Below are 20,217 nucleotides of genomic sequence, written 5' to 3'. Positions count from 1 at the left end.
GATACAATTTATTTTGCTGTTCCCGTTGTCATTTTAGTAGCAGTAATGTCTCTGAATGTCTTTGTCAGAAGGTGGAGCTCAATGCATTAGCATTGTTGTATGCCTTTGTAGATTGATTAGTATTTTCGAGGCCTTCTCTGGACTCTCACCGCTGCAAGTCTACATTAGCCAGGATCTATAGCTTAAAAGTCCAAACAGTTTGTCCGGGGGGAAAGTTAAACTGTCATTTGACCCGCATCGAAATTAATCAGAAGAACATAGTATTCTCCGAATCGTATTGTAAGCTTTATGATTTGTCAGAGCGTGGAGAGCGCCCCCACGCCGACTGCAGCAGAAGCTGCAGCGACAGCGGCGGAATCGGAGGCGGCGGCGGGCGCGCTGCGGGCGCGGTTCGGGCGCGGCGCGGACGCGGGCGCGTGCGCGTGGGCGGGCCGCGCGGCCGCCATGTGCCGCCGCATGGACGTCATGCTGCTCACGCTGGCCGCCGCCGCCGCCGAGCGCGACCCCGGCAAGCGGCTCGAGGTACTTCTCAATACTTATTTACTGACATTTTATAGGTCTAAAGCCCGGTCGCCGAGCACGTAGAGTTTGGTCCAATGACCCCAAGCTACCCATCCTTATCGCTCGCGCGTAATTATGTTGCTGTCACGCTTGCATACATACTGCGACCGCCCATCGCACAGTCGCGACAGCAATATAATTACACGCGAGCGATAAGGATGTGTAGTTTGGGGTCATTGGACGTAATTCTACGTGCTCGGCGACCGAACTACAACACTTAACTCAGTTAGTGCTTGATGTATGGGAGCGTCACGGGAGGGGTGACATTGACATATTACGGATGCGACAGGGCATAAAAATCTGAGGTCTTGCTGACGTTTGACCGTCATAAAATAACCCTCCCGTGCCACTTCCAATCCGTAGGCACTGATTGAGTTATGTGCTAGATCTATAATTACCATTTTATTGTCAAAAAGAAACAGTGAATTGTGTTAATATTTTTAAACTTTTTCATTGGACAACAACAGATCTTAAAGAACCAACTGGGAGCCATCGCCCCTGACGCGGCAGAGTTGATTTCCCATGGAGATTCACTGGTGTATGACAAGCACAAGGACGATCCTCTCCTCGCTGACTACATACAGACGCATTACCAGGTAATTATTTTCACTGTAACGTAACACCACGGTAATACTATCTATTACAGTATTCCAACTCGGCCATATTTTTGAAATAAATGTCAACAGCTCCGCGGTACGTCACGGTATGACAACATGCGATAGGGCTGCCCACCTACAGTACCCATTCTAATTACATCTGTCTACTTAGAATTTCTATCTAGTTTTGTGATTGTAATTTTTTTTATTTAGACAAACAAAATACTTTGTGAATGGAATAGGATAAAAATGCGTGTTGTTTTGTGTTAGTATATTTAATTTTAAAAAATATACTAAAATAATTTTGAATCTACTAATCATAATGAGTACTTAATGACCTGTTACTTTAATTTCAGGCGGATGAAGTCGTGGGCAAAAGCTGGTTTAATACAATATAATTTTTATTTCAAATCAAACTGACTGAAACTGACCATTTTTGACTGTTAATAACTTGTTTTTGACAAATTTGACCGTAAATGACGGTAGTCAAATTCAATCACTTTAGTCATTTTCAACACTAGCTAGGCCATCGACGTCCGTTCGGCACATTCGCGACACCCCTAACCCTAACTTTTGGATTTCGACCGCGTCCCGAGATTTGAAATTCGAAGGGGGTAGGGTAGGTAAAAAAAGTGGGTAGTGTCGCCCACGGTGAACATCGTCTCCGTAATAATTTTAATATTAAAAATACTGTGCGTCGTATTTGGTGACAATAAAGACATTACATTTGAAGAACCGTATCTAAGGAAGTGCTATAAACGTTATCAAAACAAAATTCCCAAAGACTACTGATTTGTGAGTGAAAACAGTTCTACGTCTAAAACAGTGTGTGCTAAATAACAACAGTACTGTTATGTTATGTGAAGTTGAAAACCATAATTAACTACTTTAATTAACAACGTATTTGACTTGTGAGTGACGGAAGATACGATCAAAAGTGAAAAACAATAATAATCGACTGTTATAATTATTTAAAATATGACTATGTAAACAAACATCAGCTGACGATTCCACATCAAGACTCGACTTCTCAACACTAGATGGCGCTACTTCCCATACAAAATTCCACATGTCAAACGCCATCTACCGAATAAACGTATTGATCGATTACCGTATTTATGGTTATGACAAGTGTCACGACTACTCGCCACTAGAGGTCACTACTTTTATCAGATGAAATAAACTTATCATATAGTTCTGCTACCCGTCAATAGAGGGGAGTATAATCAAGGAAAAGGCCCTAAAATACTCAACCAGCAACGACATCTAGCAAGACACCGCTGAACTGCCTGTCTTGTCACTTGTTCTGAGATTGATTTCTTAAAACTATGTCGCAATTACATACCACTAGCACACGAGGTGGCCGAAAGAGGGCATTACAGGTAACATGCTGTAAATGTAAGCGCAAAGTTAACTCGAACTGTACCATACAATGCTCATTATGTAAAAATAACTATGAGTTTGATTGCGCTGGCTACTCAGAAAAGTTATTCCGTTTGAAAGAGCCAAATTCAAGGAAGAATTGGAGGTGTAAGTTATGTGAACAAAAGGCAGCTGGTACTTCTACGCCCCATGATGACACCTCAACGCACATAACTACACGACGAAAGAAACACCACCTACCATGTTCCAGCAAAGAATCTTCGTCCAGCACACGGCCTTCGCCGTCTGCGAGGTCAATGTCAACAGAGGAAACCGAATCACAAGAGGAACTCTATAAGACACCAAGAGAAACAGAAATAGACTCGCCTCTAATAAACCCCGACATAAGGCTCTCTGCGTCCTCCGATGACGAAAATACATTCTCCTTATCCCAAAGAAGCCTACCTGACCTCTCTCCGTATGGCCGCGAAGATGAGTGTGACAGCCTTAAACAAGAAAATGAAGATTTAAAAAATAGATTGGATAGTGCACATGCTGAAATAGAAAACCTACACATGGAAAACAATGCATTACAAGAAAAAGTTAGACAGCAAGAATATAGGATACAGCAACTTACACGAATATGTACACCAAACCGGAAAAATCGGACAAATAAGCCAAAGCGAGACTCAATAATATTAAGACAAAATAAATCTCTTGACGAGCCTATGAATTCAAGCAAGTGCTGTATGGAAAACTCGATGCATAATTCAATAAATGAACAAACTGAAGTTTCAAACTCTGAAAATAAGGAGCAGGTTGTTGCACCTGAAAAGCCGAATAGTACTGAATCTCAATCAAAAGTATGTCTCGTCAACAGCACCTCACGTAGTATACTCAAAATGACAGACCATACCATTAGCGACGCGAAGATATCATGTCATTACTTTTATCCCGGCGGAAGGATTCAACAACTGTTCCAAGGATTACAGTCGAAAGTGAAGGACTTTACTCTCATGGACTATTGTATTGTATTTATTGGCGAAAACGATTTCCATTCGACAACCGACTTTTACGGGCTAATTGACCTAATAAGAGAAAATGTACAAAAATGTAATCATACAAATGTTGTGCTTTGTTTACCCACATATCGATTAAGTGTTAATGCTAATTTATTTAACTATAGAATAGAAACATTCAATAATCTATTATACCTTGACAATGTTAAGCACGAATATGCATACATATTGGATACAAATTTGAATTTGTCATACACGAAATCAATGTTTATGTCTGCTTATGGTAATGTAAATAGAAACGGACTAAGCGTTGTTTTTAGGGATTTAGTAGAGCTTATAGGAGCGATCTCGCATTATCATGGGGGGAGATTATCTGAAACTGTGTGCCATCAAGATTGTAACCGTAAGTCGAACCAACTTAGTAGAGGACCAAGTCAAAGTTTGCAGAAGAAAATAACACAGTACTTTAAAATATTATGTCCTAAAAAAAACCTAAAAAATTACAACAACAAAGAAAACTCTATTTTTTTTCGATCAAAATAATATAAAAATACTCCATCAAAATATCGCAGGCCTTTTAAATAAATCGGATCAGTTGACAGTACATATTGAGGAATTATCGAATAGGCAGGTAAATATAGATGTAATTTGTGTGACAGAACACTTTATAATATCGGGTCAGGAGTTTTTGTTGAACATCCCTCACTACCGTTTAGCGGCGTATTATTCAAGAAAAGGCAAAAAGCGCGGTGGAACCTGCATCTTAACTAAAAATGGCCTTACTTATAAAGAATTACCGAATGTTGCAAAACATTCGGTTTCAGGTGTCTTCGAATGTTGTGCATTAGAATTGACAACTTCTCAATTGACCATAGTGTGTATCTACAGACCCCCAATTCAGAGTAATATGAACATCTTCTATGATAAACTTGACATAGTCCTTAGAACATTGTGTAGTAATGCTGGAAAGAGGATTGTAGTTTGTGGGGATTTCAACATAGACACTTTAAAAAGAAATAGGTTAACTCTTGATTTTGAGTACTTCCTCTTAGGTTACAATCTCAATTTACAAATTAAAGAAGCTACTAGGTTGAGCAGTGGTTCATGTATTGACAATTTCGCGCATAATTTAGGACGTAAATGCAGGGTGGAAATGATTGACTTTGCCTTGTCTGACCACTCGGGTCAGATTCTTGAACTACCTATCAAAAATACACCCTATCTAAATGTATGGCGTATAAAAAAACGTGATCTTTCAATGGAAAACTTGAAATTGTTTCACAAACATCTGCAGAGTCTCTCGTTTTCAGACATATACGGTACAGATGATCCTAACATTGCCTATGATGTCTTTCTTGATCATTTCCGCATGCTCTACGACCTGTGTTTTCCATTCAAGACAATATACATAAAACCTAAAAAACAAATAAAATGGATCTCACGAGGAATTAAAACCTGTAGTAAAAAACAAAGACAGCTTCTTTGGAAATATAGAAATTCACCATCCTTCCAGAACAAGATAGCATTTAAAAACTATTCGAAAAAATTTAAGCAAATCATCAAACTCACTCAAAAATCTCAAAATAATCACTTCATCAATACGTCACAAAATAAATCCAAGGCCGCATGGCAAATAATAAATAACACTCCTCATTCAGCGGACCCTATACAGGCGATAAAAAAAGACAACAAACTGATTAAGGATCCCTCAGACATTGCAAATCTTTTGAATGACCACTTTATAGAAAAAAATCAAACACACTTAACTAAAGCTAAAGCTAATCACAATCCTGACATTAATAATCAACCACAATCAATGTTCATGCCACCAATATTGCCTGAAGATATAAAAAGAGCTATAGAGTCACTGAAAAATAAAAACAGTGTAGGTTATGATGACATTGCCACGAAAGTAGTCAAATTCGTACGCCTTAATATAATGACGCACTTAAGTTATATTTTAAACCTATGCATCAGCGTTGGTATCTTTCCAGATAGCTTGAAACCAGTCATTATCAAACCACTCTACAAAAAAGACAATAAATTAAACATGACAAATTATAGACCGATAGCATTAACTCCAGTACTTTCTAAGGTATTTGAAAGAGTTATATATGACGCAATTTATAAGTATCTGTCTAAATTTAATATATTATGTAATGAGCAAAAAGGCTTTAGAAAAAATGTAACTATTAATATGGCAATATTTGAGCTTCTTGAAATAACTATGAAAAAAATGGATAATAGAATACCTATATGTGCAATTTTTACAGATATGACCCAAGCCTTTGACTGCGTAGATCATAAAAGGCTTTTACAAAAACTCTTTGCTTATGGCATCAGAGGAAATATTTTGGATCTGCTAGAATCATATCTCAGTGGCCGAAAACAATACGTTGAAATAAGTAGAATATGCCATAAAGACAAAATAGAAGTTAAATATCTTTCGAACGCTAAATTAGTAAAATATGGCGTGCCGCAGGGAAGCGTCCTTGGTCCGCTTCTTTTCCTTCTCTATATTAATGACCTACCTAGACATGTTAAACAACAAATGGTATTATTTGCAGATGATAGCACTATACTAATTAAATGTAACAACTTTAATGACTATGAAAAAGATATAAATGCCGCTTTAAGGGATACTGTTGACTGGCTTGACATTAATAATTTAAGGATTAACTTATCAAAAACAAAAATAATGCATTTCCATCAACGAATGACCTTAAAAAAAATTGACATAAATTACAGTGGACAAAATATTGAAGACGTTAAAGTAGCAAAATTTTTAGGATTGCTAATGGATAGCCAATTGACATGGAAGCCTCAAATAGAACAAATATGTAAAAAGCTAAATTCATCTGCTTACGTTCTCTACAATCTAGCTAAAAAGGTCAATAAAGACACTCTTTTGACTGCCTATTATGGTATAGTAGCACCAATTTTAAGGTACGGCATAATTTTTTGGGGCAACTCAAGTGAACGGGAAACTGTGTTTAGAGCCCAGAAGAGATGTGTTAGAGCAATGTGTGGGTTGAAAAGCACTGAGAGTTGTGAACCTATATTCCAAACACTAAACATACTAACTCTGCCGTCACTATACATCTTGGAAGTTTGCATTTTTATTAAATCCAACCCCCATCTTTTTGTCAAATTCTCGCAAACTAGGTTTAGACCAATGCGTACCCAATACCAAAACGCTCTCAGTGTAGGTGGCTATAATACAGCATTGTTGCGGAAAAGCGTTCTCGGTATGGGTCCAGTAATATTCAATAAATTACCAAATGACATAAAAGAGTTAACATTTCAATTATTTAAAAAGAAATTGACATTACTATTGAAAAACAAATGTTATTATACTATAAACGATTTCCTGAATGACAAATTTTGAACTTTAAAATTAATTTAATATCTCATAAAACATTAATCTGACATTTCTACGCCACATGGCAAAATATGATGGACCTTTATTGTAATAGTTAAGACCTTATGACTGTACCATATTTTAAGAAATAAATCATTTGAATTTGAATTTGAATTTGAATTTGAATTTTGAATTTGAATTTGAATTTGAATTTGAAGGAAAGCTCGCGTTTTGTCGGTTTATATGAAGTTATAATACTGTATGATATTATTACCGTGGTAACACGTATCTACTGTATCTTCAGCGTGCAAGCTATCGTTCACGGTCGGTACATCTTTGAATTCGGTTCACAGGACAAACTCCGCAACAAATGGTCAGTGGTGATGTCGGAGATCGAGACGAAGCGCAACCTCGCCATGAAGGCGGAGGACGACATCAAGGAGCTGGCGCGGCTGACGGAGCAGCTGCGCGCCGCCGCCGCCGCCGGACCGCCGGACGAGACTGAAGCGGCGGCGTTGGAGGCGGCGGCGGAGCGCGCGGCGGCACTGGCTCGGGATTTGCGCGCGCAACGAGTGGCCTTCGACGAGCGCGCGCTGGCCGAGGCTCTGGCCAGCTGGAACAAGATCACTGAAGCGCAGGCCAGGGACAGCAACCAGAAACCGGTGAGTTTATCGAAAATGTACGATGTCATGCGTCATCGCATGACTCGGTATAAGTCTAGCTCTTAACTAACTCAGTGCTTGAAGTATGGGATGGAAGTGACACGGGAGGGGTGACATTGATATTTATGACGTTACAGAGCATACAAATTTGAAGCACAAGTCAAGCTGATGTTAGACGTCCCAAATACCTTCCCGTGCCGCTCCCATACCTCAGACTTAGACCTATAGTTTTATGTATTTTTGAAATTATCGTCGATTTGATTTTTATGATCTGAATCTGAGGTAGAATTGTGTTCAAATTCAAATTCAAATTATTTATTTGCAGAATGTGGTACATTAGATGTTACATAATAAAATGGAGCAGGACACATTCGCCAGATATGAACCAGCATGCAAATGTTTTACACAAGTCAATTTATTATTAATCAAAATTTAAATAATATCTACCTAAGTCCTAGTACCAAGTAAAGCAATCGTTATCATTTGACAGTTCATAACGAACGATTATTCTGTCAAACGCTTTATTTAACTGACTTTATCGTACGTTATGAACTGTCAAATGATAACGATTATTTTAGAACTGAAACACCCACGTTCTGTTGATAAATTATATCAATTTTTCACTCGACATTGGCAGAAATAAACCTCCCCGAGTGGTTTGGTTGCCACTAAATAAAAAATAAAAAACGATTGCTTTACACAATTCTACCTCTGATCTGAATCTGATCTGAATCTGATCTGAATCTGATCTGAATCTGATCTGAATCTGATCTGAATCTGATCTGGATCTGATCTGAATCTGATCTGAATCTGATCGGAATCTGATCTGAATCTGATTTGAATTATACCCAGGACGGCGTGGAGATCCGCGCGGCGGAGCTGGTGACGCGCGTGAACCGCGTGCGCGAGTGCGTGGCGGGCGCGCGCGCGCTGCTGCGGGCGCCGCCGCTGGGCGCGCGCGACTACGACGACTTCCCGCTGCAGGAGGACGCGCTGGCCGTGAGTCCTGCTGTAGTCGACCACCACCACATATTAAACGCATACCTTCGTTAAACTACTCGCTTCGACGAAAACTGCGGGGAAATCAACCGAATTCCGAAGCGTGTATTCACACATTCTTGCAACTTCTCGAGAAACTTGAATCTCTCGGAGACCACGTATAGGCAACATGGTATTCAAGTGGCGGTTGCCATTGCGATTTGCACTCTCAATCATTATAAAAAAGTTGAAATTCTTAAGGTCCAATGTCTCGACGCCGAGTTTTGTAGTAAGATTCTTCTTATTTAACTTAGCCGCACTTCGTGCCTTTTGTCAATTTAAATACGCCTGGTATTAACCGACAATTTTCGGAAGACGGGCGAGGCGATGCGAAGTTACTCGAAGCGAATGGAAGTGCGTGCCCACACTATTTACTTCGACTATCTTTGGACTAATACGCGAGTAATATAGCAGAGCTGTTATCAGTAAAGTTATCTATACTTTCCTCTTTCATTGCAGCGAGTCAAAACCGCGCTGGCTGAAGCCACATCCAGCTGTGAGGAGTGCGAGAAGGAGTTCTCGTGGGTGCAGCGGCGCGCGCGGCCCGAGACCAAGGCCCGCGCTGCTCGTCTACGTGACAAGATGAACGACGAGCTCAAACAGCTCAATGAGGCCTTCGAAGAACGCCGGGAGAAGTAACTAGCATTTCATTCTCTTTTTATTTGTGTAGCTGTTGTGTTTGTCTATATTAAGTGTGGAGAAATGGCAGTACTGAGGAGATCCGCAGGAGAACCGAATGGACCGACATGGCCCACAGAATTGCTTAAATCAAGTGGCAGTGGGCGGGGCACATACTTGTAGCTCGCAGTGTTGATGGCCGCTGGGGCAGAAAAGTTCTCGAGTGGCGACCACGGGCCGGTAGACATAGTGTATGGGCAGGCCCCCACTAGGTGGACCGAGGATCTGGTGAGGTTAGTGGGAGGTTCCTGGATGCGGGCGGCGCAAAACCGGATCCTTGGGGGAGGTCTTTGTTCGGCAGTGGACGTTATTTGGCTGAAACTGACGATATTGAGTGTGAAGTAGGAGCAGTACTCACTGTGCATCTTCTATCGCATGTATCACGGGGAGTGCTCCGAAGAATTGTCCGGACTTATTCCTGCCGCCACTTTTCGCCACCGATCTACCCGAAAGCACTTCCATTCCCATCACTTAGATGGTTGGCAGTCCACAACAGTACGTTTTTCTAGAAACTTCCTGTACAACCAAACTGTGGAATGGACTGTCGTCTGCGGTGTTTCCGGACGGATACGACCTGTAAGCTTTTAAGAAGATAGCGTATCTTCACCTCAAAGGCCGGCAACGCTCCTGTAACGCCCCTGGGTCTGCGGGTGTCTATGGGCGACGGTAATCACTTACCATCAGGTGATTCGTCTGCTCGTTTGCCTCCTGTCACATAAAAAAAAAGTAAATGTAGCAGTTTGTAACGCTAAGGTCATTCACAGGTGGTCAAAGTGCCAAGGCGTGTGGGCAGGGCTATATGCTGCCTTAGAGCAATGCGGCGAGTGGCTGGACGGCTGCGAGCGCGCGCTGGCCGCCGCGGCCGCGCCCAGCTTACCCTTCAAGGACCTCAAGCAGAAGGTGCGCGACCTCGACCAGCAGGTGAGAACTAATAGGCGACTTATGCTCGTTTTCACCGTCAATCTCTAATGTTTAAGTGACTCTTATGGTAAAATATCTCAGGAAAAATTAGGGATTGATGGTGAAAAAGGGCATGAGTTTCTTCCGTCACTTATTCTCAGCACCAGCACATAATGTAGTCCCGAAGTGGTGGTAGGGCAAGCTATGTTTGGGACGTGTACAAGGGCCCTGCAAAGGGCCTAAGTAGTGAATAAATGGTTTGATTTGATTTTTACCTTTAATACGGGAACTCTAATATGGTAAAATTGCTATCTCTTTGTTACAACATTAGGTGTATCGTGTATCGTATAAATTTTATCTGTTTTTATAATTTCTTTAAATATCCACCACAATTCTATCTGTGGGGACCTATAAGTGGTTATCAAGTGTTATTAACTGTAAAATAATCAATTATGTAAACCCTGGTCTTCCTAATATAAATAAATAAAATAAAATAAAATACCGGTAACAGATTTGTAGACCATAGTAGGCGTTACATGAAAAGTGCCTGAAAGCGTTACATACGTCTGTACTCGGCTTTACGCTACGACTACTTCGTTTTGGCGCAAGTAAAGACATTCTTTTCCGGAAAATTTATTGTCCCGAAGCTGTAGCAGGGTTAAAGTAACACTGGGACGTGTGAAAGCGTTTTTTAAAAGTCTATTTGCAGAAAATTAAATACTGTAATGATTTTTTAATATTATTTTAATGTACATAACAAACCCTTCGAGACCGGTGTGGTTTCGTGTCTTGTGTATGCACTGGTATGACGCGCTTGCATTGCCCGCAGATGACGTCACGACGCGCGCAAGTAGAAGCGGCGCGTGCGGGCGGGCGCGCGGTGGTGGGCGCGTGCGGCGTGCCGCTGGCGCGCGACGTGCAGGACCAGCTGGACGCGCTCAACGAGCGCTGGCACGCCGCGCACGCCGCGCTGCACCACCTCAACACCAGGTATGACGTCACGACGCGCGCAGGGGGGCGCGTGCGGCGTGCCGCTGGCGCGCGACGTGCAGGACCAGCTGGACGCGCTCAACGAGCGCTGGCACGCCGCGCACGCCGCGCTGCACCACCTCAACACCAGGTATGACGTCACGACGCGCGCAGGGGGGCGCGTGCGGCGTGCCGCTGGCGCGCGACGTGCAGGACCAGCTGGACGCGCTCAACGAGCGCTGGCACGCCGCGCACGCCGCGCTGCACCACCTCAACACCAGGTATGACGTCACGACGCGCGCAGGGGGGCGCGTGCGGCGTGCCGCTGGCGCGCGACGTGCAGGACCAGCTGGACGCGCTCAACGAGCGCTGGCACGCCGCGCACGCCGCGCTGCACCACCTCAACACCAGGTATGACGTCACGACGCGCGCAGGGGGGCGCGTGCGGCGTGCCGCTGGCGCGCGACGTGCAGGACCAGCTGGACGCGCTCAACGAGCGCTGGCACGCCGCGCACGCCGCGCTGCACCACCTCAACACCAGGTATGACGTCACGACGCGCGCAGGGGGGCGCGTGCGGCGTGCCGCTGGCGCGCGACGTGCAGGACCAGCTGGACGCGCTCAACGAGCGCTGGCACGCCGCGCACGCCGCGCTGCACCACCTCAACACCAGGTACACTACTCACTTGTGGGAACTTCACGTCATAAATAAAATAAATAATATAAATAAATACGCAGTCATTACTGAAACATACAAATAGACTACCTGTAAAACTTGATAAGATTATTTACATAAAACGATTGTTATTGAACATCAACCATTTGCGAATAAGCTTCGTGTATTCTTGCATGTAATCACCCGCAGCGTTTTTTGTGCAATCTTGCAGTGCACCTACCGAGGAGGTGTATATGATGAAGGTTCTTAAAATTCGCTCGTGAATCGCCTATGTGTCTCATCCTATCGCGTGTAAAGGGCGATTTGAGACTGGTACTTAACTTTAGCCAATGTGTAAATATCAGTTCGCGAGCGAAACCAAGACAGACGGTATAATATCTAAAGAAAGCGGTTCGGGCTACAACCGCGATAAGAGACTGAGACGAGATACCTTTTTACTTAACTTACAGCTGTGTCCCCCTGACTCTGTCTCGCTTGTGAACTAACGCTTATACATTGCCTAAAGTCAATTAGCCATCTACTCTATTGCGATACCACTCAGATAACTAAGTTTTTAAGCTCTCGTATATTATGTAATTTTACACTATTACAAATTGTCACCATTGAATTTGTCTCCTGTTTCAGTCTCTTATCACGGTCGCTTGATTCTGTCGCGACGCGAACCGCCACCTTTAGTCAAGTAACAGTCTTGGTCTCCCACCTCGGCCTTTTATCTCCGTCTCTAACGTCATGTTCTCTGCAGGATCAGCGCCACCGAAGCCACGGCGGTGATGCGCGAGGGCGGCAGCGCGTGGGCGGGCGGCGCGCGCGCACAGCTGCAGCTGGTGCGGGACCTGCTGCTGCACACCAGCCCCAATCCCTCCGACCACACCAGCCTCGCCATCCGCCTCAGCCTCGTCAAGGTGAGCGCGCGCACAGCTGCAGCTGGTGCGGGACCTGCTGCTGCACACCAGCCCCAACCCCTCCGACCACACCAGCCTCGCCATCCGCCTCAGCCTCGTCAAGGTGAGCGCGCGCACAGCTGCAGCTGGTGCGGGACCTGCTGCTGCACACCAGCCCCAATCCCTCCGACCACACCAGCCTCGCCATCCGCCTCAGCCTCGTCAAGGTGAGCGCGCGCACAGCTGCAGCTGGTGCGGGACCTGCTGCTGCACACCAGCCCCAATCCCTCCGACCACACCAGCCTCGCCATCCGCCTCAGCCTCGTCAAGGTGAGCGCGCGCACAGCTGCAGCTGGTGCGGGACCTGCTGCTGCACACCAGCCCCAATCCCTCCGACCACACCAGCCTCGCCATCCGCCTCAGCCTCGTCAAGGTGAGCGCGCGCACAGCTGCAGCTGGTGCGGGACCTGCTGCTGCACACCAGCCCCAATCCCTCAGACCACACCAGCCTCGCCATCCGCCTCAGCCTCGTCAAGGTGAGCGCGCGCACAGCTGCAGCTGGTGCGGGACCTGCTGCTGCACACCAGCCCCAATCCCTCCGACCACACCAGCCTCGCCATCCGCCTCAGCCTCGTCAAGGTGAGCGCGCGCACAGCTGCAGCTGGTGCGGGACCTGCTGCTGCACACCAGCCCCAATCCCTCCGACCACACCAGCCTCGCCATCCGCCTCAGCCTCGTCAAGGTGAGCGCGCGCACAGCTGCAGCTGGTGCGGGACCTGCTGCTGCACACCAGCCCCAATCCCTCCGACCACACCAGCCTCGCCATCCGCCTCAGCCTCGTCAAGGTGAGCGCGCGCACAGCTGCAGCTGGTGCGGGACCTGCTGCTGCACACCAGCCCCAATCCCTCCGACCACACCAGCCTCGCCATCCGCCTCAGCCTCGTCAAGGTGAGCGCGCGCACAGCTGCAGCTGGTGCGGGACCTGCTGCTGCACACCAGCCCCAATCCCTCCGACCACACCAGCCTCGCCATCCGCCTCAGCCTCGTCAAGGTGAGCGCGCGCACAGCTGCAGCTGGTGCGGGACCTGCTGCTGCACACCAGCCCCAACCCCTCCGACCACACCAGCCTCGCCATCCGCCTCAGCCTCGTCAAGGTGAGCTCACCTTGGCAAGCTTGCCATGCACTTCTGATGCTTAAAGGTCGGACCGCATTTGCGCGGCACTGCTAAGAACTCATGGTGCGATTTTCACCCGCGCCCACGGCGGTTGCGGGCCCGCAGCTTCTGTGGAATGCAGAAACTTATGTAAAAACTAATGCACAACTCACGACGCGGTTTTCGCCCGCGCGAAAACCGCCCGAACGGCGGGCGACCATTTTGTACCAGTGACTTAGCACGCGGCGCGATTTACAATCGCGCCGTGAGTTCTTAGAATAACCGCGCAAATAACCGCTCCCGTGAGTTTTGAAATAAAACCGCAATTCCACAACCACCGCGGGCGCGGGCGAAAATCGCTCCGTGCCGTGAGTTCTTACCCTAAAGCGTCAACGTAATCTTTCAGTCATTTTGTATGGAGTATGTCACATTATGGCGGCGCTGCAATGCTTACGAGAAAATATTTTGACACGCAGTACAGACCATAACTCGGTCAGTATAATGAGATATGGGAGCGGGCAACGTCAAACGTCAGCGACGGTCGAATTTCAGATCTCCTTTAGATTTGTATGCTCTGTGACGTCATATGTCAACGTCACCCCTCTCGTGTCGCTCCCATACCTCAGCCGCTGACTCAGTTAAGCGATGAAAATGAAAAATGAAAATGAAAATGTTTTATTTGATAAATAAAGTGGATTAACAAGATATTTTGGTAACCATCCTTTTAATACCTATATTTACTGTTGTTGTTATTATTATAACTGTTGTTTTGTTACATAATAGCATCTATTATAACGACGTAAGATGCCAGAGTGTAAGATAATGTACTGTCGTCACAATATAAATCTGTTTCCCAAAACAAACACTCTGGGTACGGTGGTGATTCCTGTTCGATTTAGACCGGGCTTCCTTGGCCAAACACGGTTATGTGATATTGCCACTGTAGTAATTTAAATGTAAGGTTTAGGCTATTTACATGTTATAAACACAAATTATATGAAACTAGCTTTCCGCCCGCGGCTTCGCCCGCGTGGAATTTTGTCTGTCACAGAAAAACTTTATCGCGCGCGTCCCTGTTTCAAAAACCGGGATAAAAACTATCCTATGTTCTTTCCCGGGACTCAAACTATCTCTATGCCAAATTTCATCAAAATCGGTTGCGAGGTTTAAGCGGGAAAGCGTAACAGACAGACAGACAGACAGACAGAGTTACTTTCGCATTTATAATATTAGTTGGGATATAGTTGGGATACATGAAAGCTTAAAAATTTGTTCCCCTAGGGAGTCTCCTTGAGCTCACGTTCCCTCCGACGAAGCACAAAAGTCAATTATTACCCAAAATCGTCCAAATTCCTCTTATGGAAGAATTTAATTTTGTTAAAAAAGGAACGCGGAGATATGCCACGAAAAAGGACTGGCGGCGTAATAGAAAACAAAACAGAGCGCGGTGTCACTTGCGAAGCGCCTGGCGCCGAGCCAACCACTCGTGTTATTCGATTTAAAATCCTATCACTTGTAGTGTACGGTTGAATTTATATTGCATTGTACAACGAAAGCCCGTTGCAGCTATCCGCATGAACCACGTGGATCCATTCCAAATTGTGGATCAGAAATCACTCTTCCGCTAAAAGTATTAGGGTTTACATTTATAGCGTGCGTTCGGTAATCTGTCGCAGCTGTGCGTTTGTGCAGCGGGACCTACTGTGAAAAACGGTTTTGATTATCCGATCTATTTGTCTCTTACACTCACGCGGTAGTCATTAGAGTAACAGAGCCGGACAGAGTCGAATATTCCGAATCGGTGTGTAGAGTAGGGTGCAAGGGTTGACGCAGCGTAATTGCAGTTTCTCCGTTTGACAGAGAGGCGCTTTGTGCCCGCTTCCGAGTCATTTGCCGGGCCGCCGCCGGGCTAACCGTTAACTACACATTTCACCTCTGATTTGTCGTCGCGCTTTTTGGAATTTTTTTTTTTTTTTTTTTTTTTTTTTTAGTTTATTTTGGAACAACAAACAATTACACTTATAAATTAAGTATAAAACATGGACATAGAACACATATTAGGTAAAAGCGTAATCAGCCCCGTTGTCCACAGATACAGTAACAAAATATGTGGAAAAGATATCAGTATAAACTAAAATTTGTGTGCTTAGTGCACAAATTATAATAGCCTAAATGGCACTCTGGTGTAATATAAATAGTTTCATCAAAATCCGTTCGGCAGCTTTCCATTCCGTTTGGTACTTAACAAAACATTAGATTTTTTTTTTTTAAATTAAGTCTAGATCTAGAAAAACAAACATCAACCATCACAAACTCACATCCTTGATAGATTGGTGCAATGCTTTTCTGAACGAGGCAGGTGAGCCTGCGAAGAGTTCAAGTTCGGTGAAATGACAGTTGAACATTTTAGTAATTCTATACAGCGGCGCGCGCTCACCTGCATTCGTTTTACATGGAGCGTGTGCGAATATTTGCGGTTTACGGGTCTCCCGTGTAGGATATGAACGGTATGGTATTTTAATGTATATTTGGTTCATAAGTTTATTACAATCAAATTTCCCACTACAAATGTTATACAATAATAGTTGATCAAGGAGCAATCTTCTCGTTCTAAGTGTTAGCATAGAAAACTTATTAAGGAGTACTTCGTACGAGCGCTTGGAGTGGTAACAACGATAGTTCATAGATCGTAGGAATTTACGTTGCACAGATTCCAGCTGATCGTGATATTTGGTATATAATGGATTCCAAACAGATGAAGCGTATTCTATCTGAGATCTTATCAACGCGTTATATAAAAGAATATAAGACTGAGGTCTTTTAAAAGCGAGGCTGACCCTCATTACGAAGCCATACATTTGGAAGGCTTTATTAATTATATGATCAATGTGTACGTCGAAGTGTAGTTTACAATCCATTAATATCCCAAGGTCCCTAATCATAGAAACTTTTTCCAGCGAGGAACCACACAGTGAGTAAGTATATTTTAAATAGTTAAGTTTTTTTGTAAAAGTAATAGATTTACATTTAGTTAGACTTAGGTGTAGTTTATTTGTTGTACAGTAATCAGAGAGTCGATTGAGATCCGCTTGTAACCTGTGACAGTCATCTAGGGTAGTGATTTCACGATAGATCTTAAGATCGTCAGCATATAGCAAGAAGTGAGTATGTCTAAAGCACGCATTGATGTCATTAATGAAGATAACGAAAAGTAAAGGCCCAAGTATTGAGCCTTGAGCCACGCCTGAGGTGACTCCAATAATGTCGGAATTGAAACCATTGATAGCGACTCGCTGTGTCCTATTTCTGATGTAGGAGGAGAACCACCTAAGCAAGTTTCCTCTAATGCCATTAAACGCAAGCTTTTGTAAAAGAAGGCTGTGGTCCACCTTGTCGAAAGCCTTACAAAAATCAGTGTAAACTGAATCAACTTGTATACGTTTGTCCATACATTGAAATAGAAAATTAGTATAAATAATAAGATTACTCACGGTGGACCGTTTTTTTACAAAGCCATGCTGTTCTTCGATTATAATTGTATGTAAGCAGGGGTAAATGTTTGAATGAATCAGTCTTTCCAAGACTTTCGACAAGGTGGACAGCAAGGATATTGGACGATAATTGGTGACGTCATGCTTGTCACTATTTTTATAGACAGGAGTTATGTTGGCGGTTTTCCATATATTAGGGACTGTTCCTTCTTGTAAACTTCTATTAAATAAAATATGTAAAGGAGTAACAAGTGACTCAGCTGTGTGCTTAACAAAAAATGGCGGCAAGCTATCAGGCCCGGGGCCCTTTGTAACGTCCAATGACTTCAGTTCCCTTAAGATATCCTCTCTGGAGATATGTATGTCAGTTAAAACAAAGTTGCATCTTTCATTGAAGGGCAATGTTTCAGGGTCAATACCATCATCGCAGTCCAATTCATATACGGACCCGAAAAACTTGCCGAATAAATTACATATTTCGTCAGGCTTGTCAGATTCAGTGTCACTGTACCTCATACGCGATGGGATACCTGATTTTTTACTACTACTTTTTACAAACTTCCAGAATACTTTTACATCAGACTTAAGCTTTTCTTCAATGGTGTTTATATAATTATCAAAGCATTCCCTAGCAAGTAATTTAAATCTGTGTCGATACAGTGAAAATTCTTCATAACAAGCAGTAGTATTATGTTTTTTCCACCTAATCCAAGCCCTTTCTTTATTTTTAAATACATGAATTAGTGGCCGCGAGAACCAAACCGGATAGTGGTTTGATTTAACAGGACGTAGGGGTATATATTGCCGAATTGCCTCGTATATTTTCTCATAAAAAACACTCACCGAACTTTCCAAAGAGACATTTTCAAGAATCTCACTCCAGTTTATAGTGCTGAGATGTTGATTAATAGCAGTGTAATTTCCCTCCAAATAACTATATCTAGGTTTAGAACAAGTATTCATAACTCCCTGATTAAGTTTAAGAGAAGTTAAAACACAAAAAGGTGGATGTAAACGATCAATAGGCACCAAGGGACTAGACGGAGGTTCACAAACACACGACTCCAAATTTGTAATAAACAAGTCCAATACCCGACCCATACTATTTCTTATAAAGTTTTGTTGTTTACTGTTTGTTGATTGCAAAAAATCCAACATATTTTTGGCAATTAGAAAGTTGCTATCAATATTTAAGGTTGATAATGAATCAGAAAGGTTTTGCTGTTCCCAATCTATGGAAGGAATATTGAAATCACCAGCTATATAGAATGAGTTACTGTCAACCTCCAACTCACAACGTAGTGCATTTAGAAAGTATGAGTAGGTAGAATGATTTTGATTTGGCGGGATGTATAAACCACATATCAAATGGTACTTACCAAGTGCGTTGAACTTTAAAAGAACATAGTCAATCGATGGAATGATTATGACATGCAATTAAAAGATTGAGTTTGAAAGATTGGATGGGAAATTCCCGTTATTCAAGTTAATATCTTTTTAGCTATCATTTGTATTCAAGTTTTTATAACTTTTGATTTACCGTTTTCAGTTTTAATTATTTGAGTGACGATTAGACGGTGATATTTAAAAAAAAATATATAATCGTTTTCGCCTATCATCTTTGTCGAATTATTCTAACTAAAGGTATATCGAAAAGCTTGAAAAGCAATGGATAAAGTCCGTCGAGTTTTTCATGTTTTGATTTAATCAAAAGCTCCCCGAGTAATCCGCGGCGCTTAGCATAAAACACGCTGGACACGGCCCGGGTTCGGCGAGGAAATGCTTTCACAAGAGGAGGGTGCACGGTACAAAACAAACAAAATAACAGTCAGTGTATTCATATTGTGGGTGACTTTGCTTGATTTGTATAAGCCATTTTTTTGTTATTCTCTCCCGTTTGATAACAGTTTATGTTTTACCAAATAATGATCCATTTCCGATATTTATTTTTCGTGTCCAACTTAAAAACCTTCAGTCTGTGCTATCTTGCCGTTTTCGCCTTTATGATTAAACAAGTGGACAGGTATGTTTATTGTAAAATCTTTATTTCCATAAAATTTTTCGTGTAGTTATGTAAATACTGGTGGACTGTATTTATTTTTCAATATGTGATTTGCTGCGTGCGCGTCGCGGGCGCAATTAGCATGATCGCGGATTACGGGCGCAGTGCTGATGAATGAGCGGGCGTCTGTCGCCGGTGCGAATGTAGCCGGTGTTTTTACTTTTAATTCAAACAAAAACACTCGTCAATAAGAACAAACCGACTGTATTGAAAAATTCTGCCTGTAATAATAACTTGAATTAATAGTCAGTGGTATTGTTGTACTGTAATATGTCCCATTTTTTTACGAGTTTGGGTTTTGACGGAGTAATTATTGTTTACGTTATTATTATTCACAATGTTGGTCTAGATTTTAATGGATTTCTTGATTTCATTATCTTTTAATAAATTCAGTTCAGTTCGAAGTTAGATTGGCTGCGTTTTAAGAGTACAGCCTACCATTTCGAACTTGGCAAAGGTTGTAACAGCTTACTGTCAGTCGATGCCTTACTTCCGCTTATTCAAAGCGCTTTTATTTGGCCGTGTCGTCGGTGACGGCGGGAAATTACCCCACTTCCGACGGCGCTGCCCACCGCCTGGCCCAAACGTGGGCGATAATAGCCCCAGGCAGTTTCAGCGATGGACAGATAACCATGTTGTGCACTTATCTTTTATGTCTTTTTCCAGCTTATAAACGAGGCTTCGAATGTATAATATCTTTTTTCCGTATTTTCATTTGCCCAAATGAAGTTTAAGTTTTTTGGCAACAACACAAGACCGTATCGGTAGTGCAAATTGAAAGTGCTGTTTTGTTTCGCTAAGCGCAGCTG

The 20,217-nt window shown here is 43.3% G+C and overlaps 1 protein-coding gene across 1 annotated transcript in view; it reads left to right on the top strand.

The window, feature by feature from the left end:
• Nucleotides 1-15,956, top strand: part of LOC135081918 (uncharacterized) — a 32,162-nt gene extending 16,206 nt beyond the window's left edge. The window contains exons 15-30 of the mRNA XM_063976701.1: nt 301-522; nt 1,029-1,157; nt 7,253-7,561; nt 8,414-8,560; nt 9,059-9,234; nt 10,042-10,198; nt 11,007-11,167; nt 11,230-11,427; nt 11,581-11,817; nt 12,563-12,928; nt 13,004-13,031; nt 13,151-13,237; nt 13,357-13,443; nt 13,563-13,649; nt 13,769-13,855; nt 15,948-15,956. Coding sequence (XP_063832771.1) covers nt 301-522; nt 1,029-1,157; nt 7,253-7,561; nt 8,414-8,560; nt 9,059-9,234; nt 10,042-10,198; nt 11,007-11,167; nt 11,230-11,427; nt 11,581-11,817; nt 12,563-12,928; nt 13,004-13,031; nt 13,151-13,237; nt 13,357-13,443; nt 13,563-13,649; nt 13,769-13,855; nt 15,948-15,956 — 2,487 coding nt within the window. The remainder of the gene's footprint in view (nt 1-300; nt 523-1,028; nt 1,158-7,252; nt 7,562-8,413; nt 8,561-9,058; nt 9,235-10,041; nt 10,199-11,006; nt 11,168-11,229; nt 11,428-11,580; nt 11,818-12,562; nt 12,929-13,003; nt 13,032-13,150; nt 13,238-13,356; nt 13,444-13,562; nt 13,650-13,768; nt 13,856-15,947) is intronic.
• Nucleotides 15,957-20,217: the final 4,261 nt, after the last annotated feature.

Source organism: Ostrinia nubilalis, chromosome 20, assembly GCF_963855985.1.
Source record: "Ostrinia nubilalis chromosome 20, ilOstNubi1.1, whole genome shotgun sequence".
Classification (NCBI taxonomy): domain Eukaryota; kingdom Metazoa; phylum Arthropoda; class Insecta; order Lepidoptera; family Crambidae; genus Ostrinia; species Ostrinia nubilalis.
The sequence above is the reverse complement of the archived record's forward strand: the minus strand, read 5'-3'. Positions and strand labels throughout refer to the sequence as shown.